Genomic DNA, 13,492 nt, shown 5'->3' with positions numbered 1-13,492 from the left:
ATGAACGGGGGAGGGGCAGAGAAAGAGGGAGACACAGAATCGGAAACAGGCTCCAGGCTCTGAGCCATCAGCCCAGAGCCCGACGCGGGGCTCGAACTCCCGGAACGCGAGATCGTGACCTGGCTGAAGTCGGACGCTCAACCGACTGCGCCACCCAGGCGCCCCGTGAACTCCTTTTAAAGTCAGAGGACTCACCTCTTTATCCATGGTACACATTACATGAGGTACTTAATACCTGTCAGATAAATGTATTTCTTTTTTTTAAAATTTTTTTTTTCAACATTTATTTATTTTTGGGACAGAGAGAGACAGAGCATGAATGGGGGAGGGTCAGAGAGAGAGGGAGACACAGAATCGGAAACAGGCTCCAGGCTCTGAGCCATCAGCCCAGAGCCTGACGCGGGGCTCGAACTCACGGACCGCGAGATCGTGACCTGGCTGAAGTCGGACGCTTAACCGACTGCGCCACCCAGGCGCCCCAATAAATGTATTTCATTTCTACAATACCTTTACAACTGACTCCTATGTCCCACTGCCGCCATCAGAATTCAGGCCCTTTCTTCCTCTATCCTCATACATGTCCTTCTGCACCTAGTTTGTCAGCCTTCCTCACGTCACCCCAGTTCTCTCTGAAACACAGTTGCGACCAGGTCCTACTTACCCTCAGAAACCTACTGCAACAGGCCCCGCCTCATTTTCACCTGCTGCGCCAGCAGCTCATAGCAACCCAAGGATCTGCCACAGCGACAGCTCAGCTGGGACCTTAGGGCAGGCAGTACCCCACCAGCCTAACCCTCTGACTTCTCACTCACCATCTAATGAAGCTTATTAGCATTAGACACCTCTCCAGACCCAAACTGTGGTGTGATGGTGTTGGTGATATTCTCCAATTCTGGCCCTCCCCATTTCAACTATATGGAAAACTCTATTTTACAGCACTGGAGTTCCGGGGGCTAGGGGAGGGGGAAGATAGGAATGACACGAAGGGGGAATTATTGTCTACAGAGAACTTAAGGCCAACAATAAAACCGAATAAAGGTCAGTCTGTTTTTTATGATCATCATGAACCAGCAATTTTTTTTTTTTTAATGTTTGTTTATTTTTGAGAAAGAGAAAGCTCACGTAAGAATGGGGCAGGGCAGAGAGAGACAGGGACAGAGGATCCAAAGCAGGCTCTGCGCTGACAGCAGAGAACCCGATGCAGGGCTCAAATGCACAAACTGTGAGATCACGACCTGAGCCAAAGTCAGATGCTTAGCTGACTGAGCCACCCAGGTGCCCCAAGAACACCAATTCCAAACAATGTAAGCTTTATTACTATTTCATTAATAATATTATTACTAATATTTTATTTCTCCCTGCCAAGGCAGATAGATCCTCCACCAACAGTCCCTGGTGAACCACTGGTATTCAGGCATCGTGCCCTTGCAAACATTTAAGCGACCCCCAAAAGAGAATTAATCTCCTCTTCCTAAACCCTTAATATACATCTGAGTCTCTGACAAGGCTATAAGCACATTAAGGGGAGCTTACCTATAACCCCTAGTACAGACATTCGTGAACACACTTACCCTTCTAGCCAGCCGCGCTTCCAAAGCTTGCCTCAGCTGCGCAGTAAGGTCCTCAGGGAAATGCGCCCAGTGCCAGCTCTACTATGTTGCTACGAGAAACAAACCATCATGCCTTACACTCACCCTTCAGACCAAACTAACTGCATACAGAATATAATTTAAACACCGAAGGTTGGCATTTACAGAACATCATGATCTGGAACATCATTCTAAATCCTACTGCAGTTGACCCTTAAGTGACAAGAGGGTTAGGGACACTGACACCTTACACAGTCAGAAATCTGTGTGACTCCCCAAAAACTGAACTACTAACAGCCTACCAGTGACCAAAAGTTTTACTGATAACCTAGACAGTTAATTAGCATGTATTTTTTATAAGATTATTTTGCTGTATTTACAATAAAGCTAGAAAAAAAATATAAAAACCCCAAAGAAGAAATACATTTACAGTACTATACTGTATACATTGAAAAAATCCACATATTAACTGGACCCGTGCAACTGCTGTTTGAAGGTCAAATGTATTTAACACTCTACTTATACCAAACCACTCATACTCAATGTATTTCTGTCTCTTACATGAGTCTTTTTTGTATCACAGTACTTTGTAATTTACGTCACTGCTAAGCCCTAGAAGGAAACTTAAATAGTCCTATTTTAGTGCTATATATGCAAAAGACACCAAGTACTACTGAATAAAACTATGGACAGTTAATACATAAAAGACTACAATACATTTTTATTATATAGCATTTTATTTTTAAAAAAACTTTATTTCATAGAATACATTTTCACATTAGAGATTCCTACAGTGGGAAAATAACAATTTATTACTTACAGTTTTATATTTGTAGAACATTAGGACAAGTAAAATAAACACATTTGAGGATTAAGTCTCAGTTCAGAATCTGTAATATTTTGATACATCTATAAGGGTACCTCTTCCCTACATGGAATTTTTCTACACTCAGAAGCTCTCCAGGCTCCTCCTCCCAAGCGTTAGAAACGAGTAATGTCAAAGAGCAGGATTTCCTAACTTTAAAATTTTCCTAGGACATGTAACCATTAATAACTGGTATAACAGAGAGGGAAGTTTTCAAAAATTAAACACGGACTGATTTTCTGCAAAGTCTTTTACTTGTGAATGAACAGTCTTTCCCTTTCACCATCCTTCCCAGGACAAACATAGACGTTTGATCAGGTATTGATAGTAATAAAGCTGAATTCCCTTTAAGAATCTGAAAAGCTAACAGGCAAAAGCTCATATGCAATGTTTAGTTATGCTGAGTCTTGTGAGAAGCTGGGAGACAACCCCATAAACTCACCAGAACAAGGAACTCAGTCCCCAAATTACTTGGATACAATTTCTCTCAAACCTTTTCCTCAAAGACTGAATTCTAAAAATAACCAGGCGATTAGGAGAAGAGGTGTGTCTCACCAATGGACTTATCTGTTACTTCCTCCTTATTGTGAGTTCAATGGCATGACAGAGCAGAGGCAAAGAGGTGTACAATCAATTCTCGTGGTATTAAGTCAAAAAGGTCAGAGCTTCCACAGCATGGCAACAGCTTTGCAGATGCCCACATCATGATAGTTGAAATAACACAGCCCAGCAAAGGTTAAAGCTGACAGGGCCAAAACTCCTGCCTTGGCGGTTTTCTGCAAAGCATCTCCGTGAACGTAGTCAGTAACCACTTGTCCAAGGCCCCTAAAGAAAAAAATAACAGTACAAAAGAAAGCCAAACAGCTAACTTGACTGCAAAACAATAATTATCAGGTTCAAAGTACAACTCAAGGTCATAGAATCATAAACCAAAATGAAGGAATCAAGAGTTTCCCAGTAATATAATAAAGACATCTCTATTCTTCAGATTCAATTTTCCAGAGTTACTTCTATCAAAGACAGTAGTTAACTGCCACTCTATATACAAAATCTTGGTTGTTGTTTGTTTGTTTAATTAAAACAAATGCTCCAGGGGCACCGGCCTAGGTCAGTCGGAGAAGCGTGTGACTCTTTGATCACAGGGTAGTAAGTTCAAGTCCCACACTGGGTGTAGAGATTAATAATAAATAAATAAACAAACAAACTTTAAAACAAATGCTCTATAGAATTTTTCATTAATTAAAAAAAAAATTTATGAAGCAGATATTATGTGCCAGAACCTGTTATAGATGTTGAAAGAACAGCAAATAAGACAGCATCCTTGCCTTTATGGAACAGATTCTAGTGAAGGAGAAAATAAATATGTATGTGCTATGAGAAAATATTTTAGAAAGGATGACCTGAATGAGAAGAACCTTCTAAACAGAAGTGACAATGACCTTGGCATCTTTGAGGAATAGTAAAAAGACTAGTGTGACTGGAGGACCAGATCATAACGGAAAGGCAGATCACACAGGGCCCTGAAGGTCATAATAAAAGTTTATTATTTCAGGGGTGACTGGCTGGCTCAGCCCATGGAGCACATGACTCTTGATCTCGGGGTTGTGAGTTTGACCCTCACATAGGGTACAGAGATTACTTAAAGATAAAAATCTTAAAAAAAAAGTCTGAATTTCATATGAAATGTAATGGGACACCACAGACGTGTTTTTAAGTAGGGAGTAACCTAAGTAAGGAGTGACCTAATTTTACTTTTTTTTATTTTTTTATTTTTTTTATTATTTTTTTTAACGTTTATTTATTTTGAGACAGAGAGAGACAGAGCATGAATGGGGGAGGGTCAGAGAGAGACAGGGAGACAGAATCTGAAACAGGCTCCAGGCTCTGCGTTGTCAGCACAGAGCCCGACGCGGGCTCAAACTCAGAGACTGCGAGATCACGACCTGAGCCAAAGTCGGACGCTCAACCGACTGAGCCACCCAGACGCCCCTAATTTTACTTTTTTAATAACAGCTTTAGTGAGATATAATTCACATACCATAAAATTAACACTTTTTAAAGTGAGCAAGCACTATGCCCAATGTGGAGCTTGAACTCACGACCCTGACATCAGGTACCAGGCTCTATCCACTGCCCCAGCCAGGCACGCCCCATAAAATTAACCCTTTTTCAAGTGTACACTTCACTGGTTTGTAGTGTATTCACAAAGTTGTGCAACATCATCACTATTTAATTCTCATCACCCCAAAAAGAAACCCTGCATCCATGAGCTCATTATTCAACAACTAACTTGTTTTCTATTTCTATCTACAGACTTGCCTATTCTATACATTTTATATAAATGAAATCATACAACATGTGGCCTTTTGTGTCAAGTTTCTTTCACTTCACATTTTCAAGGTTCATCAACATTGTGGCACGTACTTGGGTTGTTTTTGCTTTTTGGTTATTGTAAATTACACTGTATGAATATTACTATTCAAGTTTTTGTGTGAGGATATGTTTTCAATTTTGAGGGGTGTACACATAAAAGTGGAATCGATGAGTTATATGGTGACTGTAACTTTTTGTTAGAACGGCCAAACTGTTTTCCAAAGCGGCTCCAACTTCTTAAATTCCCAGCAGACATAGGACGACTCCCAACTTCTCCACATCCTTGAAACACTTGTCATCGCCCATTTTTTTGATTAGAGCCATCCTATTAAGTATGAAGTGGCAGCTCATTGTGGTTGTGATTTGCATTTCTCTAATAAAAAATGGTGTTGAGCATTTTTTCATGTTGCTTATGAGCCATTTGTGTATCTCCTAAAAAGAAATGTAATTTTTCTTTTAAAAAAGACCACCTTGGCTGCAGTATGGTGAATGGAGAGCGCACGTAGCAGAAGAGGGGGCAAGAACAGAAACAGAAAACCAGTTAGGAGGCAAATAAAGTAGCCTCAGCAAGATTGTTGGCTCAACCTAGGCTGGTGACGGGGGAGATGGTGTGAAGTGACAATTTAGACAGGCTATGTTTTGAAGAGGGAACAAACAGAAAGAGCTGATGGACTGGATGTGGGATAAGACAAAAAGAAGTATCTGCAATAACTCCTAGGATTTTTGGCTTGAGCAACTATGATTTAATTGAGTTAGGGAAGAACAGGAAAGGAGGCAGCTTTAAGGGAAAATCAAGAGAGATTTGGGGCGGACAAGAGTGGCTTTTGGCAATGTTAAATTTGAGGTGACTATTACACATTCAAATGGACTCCACTGGTTAGACAAGAGGAATCACAGGACTGCAGATCAAGAAGAGGTCAGATCTGAGCTCGCCTCAGGAAATTAGAGAAATTAAGAAAGGAAAACTGAGCCCAGGATTCAGGGCTTTCTCGTTCACACGTCAGACAAGGGGAGAAGCTGGCATCAGAGACTGAGAAGGTGCAGCTAGTGAGGTGGAGGAAAATGGTGGGCACAGGGTCTACAGAGCCAAAAAAAATTATTTAAGGAGGGGATGGCCAATTAAGTTGAACGGTGCTGAGAGTTCAAGTAAGAGGAAGACCGAGAACAGACAGATAGATTTGGAAAAATGAAGGTTTTGGGGGATATTGGTAAGAATTACTTCAGTTATGTAGTTAGAATAAAAGCCCAATTAATGTGGATTAAAAGAGAATGGATGCTGAGGAATTAATGCACAATTATAGACATTCTTTTAAGTCATCCTGTGTGTATGTGTGTGTGTGTGTGTGTGTGAGAGAGAGAGAGACAGAGAGAGAGAGAAAGAGAGAGAGAGAGAGAAGGAAGAATTAGTAAGGTAACTGAAGAGTAGAATAAAAAATATATATAAATATATTACGTTAGAATTCTTAATCTGACTTTTCGTTGATTTAGATGGATCTCCTGCCAAGAACCACATATTAGAGAAATATTCCTGTACTTGTGATCTAATATTTCATATGCAATGGAATCCTGTATTTTGAAAGGTCTGTAGATTAAAGGGTAATTCCCCTGACCAACCCTAGAAAATTAGGTAAGCAAAATCCCTTGTAATACTAATCTACAAAATCATTCTGATAGATCACTTAACCTTCCCCGGGGTTTAGTGTCCACATCTGTAAAATAACAGGGTTGGTTAAGATATTCCCAAGTCCTTTCAGTTCTAACAACCTAAAAATGCTTCCCCTGCCCACAATATCATGTTGTCCTTATAAAACAACATAAAATGAACTCAAAGATCCCAACTGTTATTTACAAACTTCTCAGAGGGTTCATTAACTTAGAAAGTCTAACAAACTACACTGGATAAAATAAATAGAAGCTGGGAATTCACTCATTCAATAAGTATTTACTTAGTGCGTGTCAGGGACTGCTCTAGGCATTAAATATATATAACAACAAACAAAAACAGCCAAAAGTCTGTTTTCTTGTTTTAAAATGGGCAACCCTTAACTACCGTGTCTAAGGATGCACAACTGAGTGATAAAACCACACTAAAATGTAAGGGAGTGATTACTATAAAAACCAGGATAATGGTTCCTGGTTGGGAGGATGCTGAACAGTTATGACTGAGGTAGAACACAAGGAAGAAGCTTCCGGAGTAGGTGGCAACGTTCAATTTCTTGACCTGGGCAGCATTACCCTTGCAATAATTCATTAAGCCATGGATGTGATTCTTGTAATTTTCTGTATCAGTGCTTTCATTCTAATGAGGGGAAACAAGGAATACACAAAATGATAAATAGATGATACAGTATAGTAGAAGGTAATAAGCACTACTGAGAAAAATAAAACAGGGGAGAGGGATAAGACATACTGGGAAGGACACTATAACTGTGAATAAGTGGTTAGAGAAGGCTTCATTGAGAAGGTGACAGTTCAGATGTGAAGGAAATGAGGAATAAGCCATGTAACTAGAGAAAGAGAGTGTCAGGCAGAAGCAAAGTAGAGTCTTGAGGCCTGGAGTGTCCCTGGAGTGTCCAAGAATTATCATGAGCACCGGTGTGAATGACAGAGAGAGTAGCTGGAAATTCGGGAAGAAAGAGAGCCAGACTACCTTGGGTCGGTAGACCATCATGAGAATTCTGACTTTTAGCCTGAGGAAGGTTAAAGGACTGCAAAGTGTTTTGAGAAGGAGAATGTCTTCATCTGACTTAATATTTTAAAAGGATCACTGAGACTGCTGTGTTGGGAATAGACAGAAGGAGGACCAGTTAGGTGACTACTACTGAAACCAAAGACGATGACCAGGTTTGAGGCATGCACAATTAGAAGAGTGCAAATGCCATTAATTCAGATCGGCAAGAGTGCTAGAGGAAGAGATCTGGGGAGTCGATGAACTCAGTTTTATAACATGCTATATTCAAAATGCCTATTAGACATGGAAGAGAAGACATCAAACAGGCAGGCAGATACACAAATCTGGGCATACAAATACTTTATAGGTTTTAAAGTTGTCTACAGGTCTGAGTATCTCAATCAACTTCTCCCTATCTGCAGTAACGGGACAAGCTCGTGGCAAATAAATTTAGCAACGTAACACTGAAGGGTCTGCTGTACTTGCCAGTGACTATGGAGCGTGAGGGCTGCAGCCAAGGAGTAGTCCATCGCAGAGCTGGGATTCAAATAAGCAGCTGGAATTAGGCCCAGGAGCAAAACACTGACCACCCTCTCACCAGTCCAGTGGAGAGATGAAGCCTTGGAACCAGCTATAAAAAGGAGGGACCAGATTGTAAGAGTTGAAAGGGGAAAACACACATACCTCACATTCAGTATGTGCCACAAAATAACCCAGCTGACAGAATGGCAAATAGTACGCATATGAGACTTAACTGAGCAGAAAGAGAGTAAGATAAAGAAGACAAATGAGAAAGATGCTATCTCCCTTCTTTGACGCTCTTTAGCTCGAGGTGTCACAGTGCCTATTTAAATGCATTAGAAGACTGATCCAATTTGCGGACAGGCCAGAAGATGGATGAACTACCTTTGCAGAACCACCAACCTTGGGCTTTAGTGTAATGGACAGATACTTTACGAATGTAAGTTAATACCAGCAGAGGAATTCCTTTAAAACATTACTCTTTTATTTACACATTCTAATTTTTAGAATTTGAAGGTAATACTAAAAATCCTCCCCCCAAAAAAACCAAACCAGCCAATTCAAAAAGTTCTGATGTGAACTTTTACGATTATGGTCCTTCTTCTGTCCCATTACTTATAAATAGTCCAAAACAGGTATGAACGTGAACATGAAAACTTCTTTTAAATAAGTGAAAAACAAAATAGGCTTTAAACATTTCTTCGGGAGCCTCTATCTTTTTTGGTTACAGATCTCTTTGGGAATCTAATAAAAGGACAGATATTCCCCCAGAAAAATGTACATGGACACATACATTAAAAACCATGTTTAAAACTTCAAGGGCTTGCTTTCAGTCCCATGCACTTTAAATTAAAACCACCCTGCTAAATTTAACTGAACTAAACAAAGGAATGCAGAAACAAAGAATTTTCCAAGACAAAATAACTCTAAAAAGCAGAAAAACTATACCTGCCTAATTTCTCATAATTCAGATGCAACTGTACATAAGTTATTGACTTAAGAATCAAGGGGCGCCTGGGTGGCGCAGTCGGTTGAGCGTCCGACTTCAACCAGGTCACGATCTCGCGGTCCATGAGTTCGAGCCCCGCGTCGGGCTCTGGGCTGATGGCTCAGAGCCTGGAGCCTGTTTCCGATTCTGTGTCTCCCTCTCTCTCTGCCCCTCCCCCGTTCATGCTCGGTCTCTCTCTGTCCCAAAAATAAATAAACGTTGAAAAAAAAAGAATCAAGAGGAATCTTTATCTCTATAAAATACAGATCTTTCCAGACTCTAAAACTGGAAATAATAGTTAACTTACTATTCACTTACAGGTTTTCCATAATATTCACCCCAAAAATGCCATGTGATTTTAGTATCAACCTAAATAAAAATAATTCAGTTAACAGCTATAAATATGTACGACTTTTTAAATTGTCTACTATTCTAAATTACTTGTATATGTTCCTATCAGCTAAATAAGAGTGAGTATATTTTTTTTTTAATTTTTTTTTCAACGTTTATTTATTTTTTGGGGGGACAGAGAGAGACAGAGCATGAATGGGGGAGGGGCAGAGAGAGAGGGAGACACAGAATCGGAAACAGGCTCCAGGCTCTGAGCCATCAGCCCAGAGCCCGACGCGGGGCTCGAACTCCCGGACCGCTAGATCGTGACCTGGCTGAAGTCGGACGCTTAACCGACTGCGCCACCCAGGCGCCCCAAGAGTGAGTATATTTTATAGACCCTTCCTACAAAACTATTTCCTTTAAAAAAAATTGAAATTTTCATAGACTTAGACCAGAAGGGTTCTCTTTCAGTGTAAATGGCATCCTTCAACCATTGTGGCATTGTCTGCCCCAAGGTGCAGGCTAAACAGGTCTTCATCTGACAGAGTTGGACATAAGAATTCACTCCACAGATAGCAAGTCCTACCAAAGGCATGAAAATTACCCAAGACAAAGATGAAAAGAGCCCAAAAAGCAGCAGCAATGAAAGAAAAAAAAAAACATACCATGGTGGTTGGGTGACAGGTGAATGTGCTGTGTTCTACACTGTCCTGGGGTAGGTTGGTCCTGGAGAAATGCTGAGACATAAGCAGGTCTGACTACTGGAATTCGGAGAAACAGAGCTGAGGAAAGAGATATAAGGGAGGTCATAAACATTTCTCCTTTAACAGGAATAACAGACTTTCTAAATGACCATAAGCAAGCTATTTACTCCAAACAGGGGATAACAACTCATTTGTAAAATGAGGACAGTATATATTTCCCTGGATTACTATGAAGTCAGACTAAGTAGCCACTGAAAGATTGAAAAATCAATGAACCACTTATGTAAAAGGGCTTCACGCTTACCAATTTTATAAAGTAAATTATAGGGCACCTGTGTGGCTCAGTTGGTTGAGGGTCTGACTCTTGATTTTGACTCAGGTCATGATCTCACGATTCATGGGTTCAAGCCCCATATGGGGCTCTGTTCTAGCAGTGTGGAGCCTGCTTGCTCACTCTCTCTCTCTCTCTCTCCCCCCTCACCTGCTCGCATGCGCACTCTCTCTCAAAATAAACTTTAAATAAATAAATAAATAAATAGTAAATTATAGTTCCTTTCTCTTTCCATTTATTCATCTGTTCATCCACCAAACATTTACTGCAGGTAAAAGCATGCTCTTCATTGGAGCAAGAGACAAGACAGTCTTTGTCCTCAAGGAATTCAGTCTAATTTAGGAAGTACATCTATTACCATCTTCCTTTTCAAGATCCACTCAGGTACCCCTACACTTGTACTCTTGAACCTATCCCGTTCTGTCCCCTTTTTGATCCTGTCTCTTGGTTAAAAACTAGACCTAGTTCATGCAATGCCACCACTTACTAGCTGTGAGGTGATGAGCAATTAAGTTAAACAGCCTCTCTAAGTCTAAATGTCCTTATCTGTAAAATGAAAATAGTAGCACTTACTTCATAATACTCCACTGAAAATTAATATATGAAAGGTGCTTAGCATAATTCCCAGAATGTCATAATTACTCAATAAGAGGTAATTTCTCTCCTGTGTCTTTCACCTCTCCTTCCTTCCTATTGGCCATTTCCAACTATGCTTCTTTATTTTTTTTTAAATATAATTTACTGTCAAGTTAGATAATATACAGAGTATACAGCGCGCTCTTGGTTTCGAGGGTAGATTCTCATGATTCATTGCTTACATCCAACACCCAGTGCTCATCCCAACAAGTGCCCTCCTCAATGCCCATCCCACATTTTCCCCTCCCCCTCCTGCCTCCCCCATCAACCCTCCGTTTGTTCTCTGTACTGTATCTCAGTTTGTAATTATTTTTTTCCTTCCCTTCCCCCATGGTCCTCTGTTAAGTTTCTCAAGTTCCATATATGAGTGAAAACATATATGTCTTTCTCTGACTGACTGATTTCACTTAGCATAATACCCTCCAGTTCCATCCACACTGTTGCAAATGGCAAAATTTCATTCTTTTTCATTGCCAAGTAGTATTTCATTGTATATATATGCCACTGCTTCTTTATCCATTCATCAGTTGATGGACATTTGGGCTCTTCCCATAATTTGGCTCTTCCAATTATGCTTCTTTAAAGTGTTGGCTAAATCACCTCCACTTATTCACTTCCCTATCATTCTTCAACTCTGAAACTTATTGTCATCCCTACTAAAACTGCTTTAAGTTGCCAATGGTCTCCATGTGATCCCATCCAACAAACACCCTTTAGTCTCCACCCTATTGGACCTTTCCTCTCTTCTATTCTGATGAACTCTCTTCTAGTCCTCCCTTTGATTGTCTGACATCCTGTATCAAACTCCTCCTACTTTCACTCTTAACGTTTTCCCAACTTTCTATCATCTGCCCATTGCTCTCCTCATGTCGTAAGACCACCCTTGGCCGTTATGTCCACTCAGCTTATTCCACCCATAAGCTGATGACACCCAATTCTGTATCTGCAACCCTGCTATCTCTCCAGAGTTTCAGAAGTGTGAGTGCCTCCTGGGTCTCTGCCCTGAGATATCCTACATGATCCTCAAACTCACCATGCCAAAAATTACAATCATCCTTCAACTCACTTTCTCAACCAAACTCGTCTTCCATTTGCTTGTTCGCCACTTTATTTAATAACATCCCAGCCACTCTTTAACCTAAACCAAAAATCTGCAAGTCATGTAAAATTTCCCTCCCTAAATTATCAATCACCAAATGATACTGATGTATCTCCTCAACATTTCTTGAGATAATCTGCTCTTTGTTTGTACTACTTCCAACAGTGTCCTATCTCATCTCCCTGACGTGTGTCCTAGCCGGTCCCATCTCCTATGATGGCCATCTACCACAGTGTTACTCAAGCGATCGATTTAAACTGCAAAATTCTATGTCAAATCTTTCAATGGTCCCCTTCAGAGCAGGTAAATGCACACTCCTTATCAAGACAAGTTCTTCCATGATTTGATTCCAGCTCACCTTTCCAGATTCATCTCTCATTGCTCACATTCAGTTTCATGCACTAATATCTTGTTTATTTACTCTCCTACTTCACATTCCTACACCTTCATCATTACTTTAGCTCATTCCAGTAGCTCCAACTGTAATGTCCTTCGTCCTGTGGCCTTCCTTATCCTCAAGACGCAAATATAGGACACACTTCCTTCAGGAACCAAGAGAGGGTAACCTTTCCAAAACATACAGCTAAATATGTTCTTCCTCTGGACTACCATAATAATTTATGTACAGTACAACAGTTCGTGCTTTATGTTAAGTTATGCTTACGTGTGTTTTCCGTATAAAAATGAAAACCCTTCGAGAGCAGGAACTATGTTTTATTCACATCTGTATCCCAATCCTACTACAGTGTCTGGTTGAATACAAATGCCCAGTTGAATGATTATCAAGTTGATCTCCCGACCCCTATGCCAACTCCGGGTAAATGGGCAAGACCAGGCATTGGCACTTAGAGCCTAACACACTTTTCCAATGCAGGGTGGGTGCATTCTACGGACATTGTATGGGGAGAAAAAACAGAACTCTTATGAATAGCTTCAGTAGGACCGTAACTTCCAGGAGCTCTCTTTCAGATTATCCATCCCCACGTCAGCCCTGAGCAGGAGTGATAACGCGCTCGGGAGAACGTCTGGGCGCGTAGGCAACAGTGATTACCGCCATGGTTTCGACAGAAGCCAGACGGGCAAACGGAATGGAGGGATTCCCTGCTCAAGAGGCCTCGTCGCCTGGAGGCAAATCCTCACCGCACTCCCTTCCCTGGCTGGAGACTGTACTAAGAACCTCCGGCTGCCAGGACCCCTCACCTCGGCCTCCTTGCGCACCACACAGGACACCCAGCCGCCAGAGATTCGCCATCTTTCTCCCAAAGGTTCAAGGTCACCCAGCAACCCGGAAGCAGTCACTCTATTACTCCCACCCCTCGACAACGAAAGAAAACAAGAAACAGGAAAATGCCTGGTGAACCGGAAGTCGGGAGCTGGCGCG

At 41.1% G+C, this 13,492-nt stretch overlaps 3 protein-coding genes across 4 annotated transcripts in view; all 3 read right to left on the bottom strand.

The window, feature by feature from the left end:
- The window catches only part of BCO2 (beta-carotene oxygenase 2), a 109,735-nt gene extending 108,145 nt beyond the window's left edge, over positions 1 to 1,590 (bottom strand). Inside the window, exon 1 of the mRNA XM_040482983.1 lies at positions 1,572 to 1,590. The gene's annotated coding sequence lies outside the window, so the exon portion shown is untranslated. The remainder of the gene's footprint in view (positions 1 to 1,571) is intronic.
- The window catches only part of TEX12 (testis expressed 12), a 60,638-nt gene extending 58,977 nt beyond the window's left edge, over positions 1 to 1,661 (bottom strand). The window contains exon 1 of the mRNA XM_040483006.1: positions 1,572 to 1,661. The gene's annotated coding sequence lies outside the window, so the exon portion shown is untranslated. The remainder of the gene's footprint in view (positions 1 to 1,571) is intronic.
- A 662-nt stretch (positions 1,662 to 2,323) lies between these two features.
- On the bottom strand, positions 2,324 to 13,443 carry SDHD (succinate dehydrogenase complex subunit D). 2 transcript variants are annotated; one of them, XM_040483000.1, is made up of 4 exons: positions 13,312 to 13,443; positions 10,007 to 10,123; positions 7,985 to 8,129; positions 2,324 to 3,279 (listed from the first exon to the last, which is right to left on the bottom strand). In XM_040483000.1, exons 1-4 carry the CDS (start codon positions 13,361 to 13,363, stop codon positions 3,114 to 3,116), a joined length of 480 nt encoding a protein of 159 aa, XP_040338934.1. In that variant the 5' UTR covers positions 13,364 to 13,443; the 3' UTR covers positions 2,324 to 3,113. The 2 variants fall into 2 exon arrangements, with proteins under 2 accessions (XP_040338934.1, XP_040338935.1); XM_040483001.1 differs by lacking the exon at positions 7,985 to 8,129 and having other exon boundaries at positions 3,191 to 3,279.
- Positions 13,444 to 13,492: the final 49 nt, after the last annotated feature.

Source organism: Herpailurus yagouaroundi, unplaced genomic scaffold (genome assembly GCF_014898765.1).
Source record: "Herpailurus yagouaroundi ecotype Mexico unplaced genomic scaffold, PumYag 161, whole genome shotgun sequence".
Classification (NCBI taxonomy): Eukaryota; Metazoa; Chordata; class Mammalia; order Carnivora; family Felidae; genus Herpailurus; species Herpailurus yagouaroundi.
This window is presented reverse-complemented; position numbering and strand designations above follow the sequence as displayed.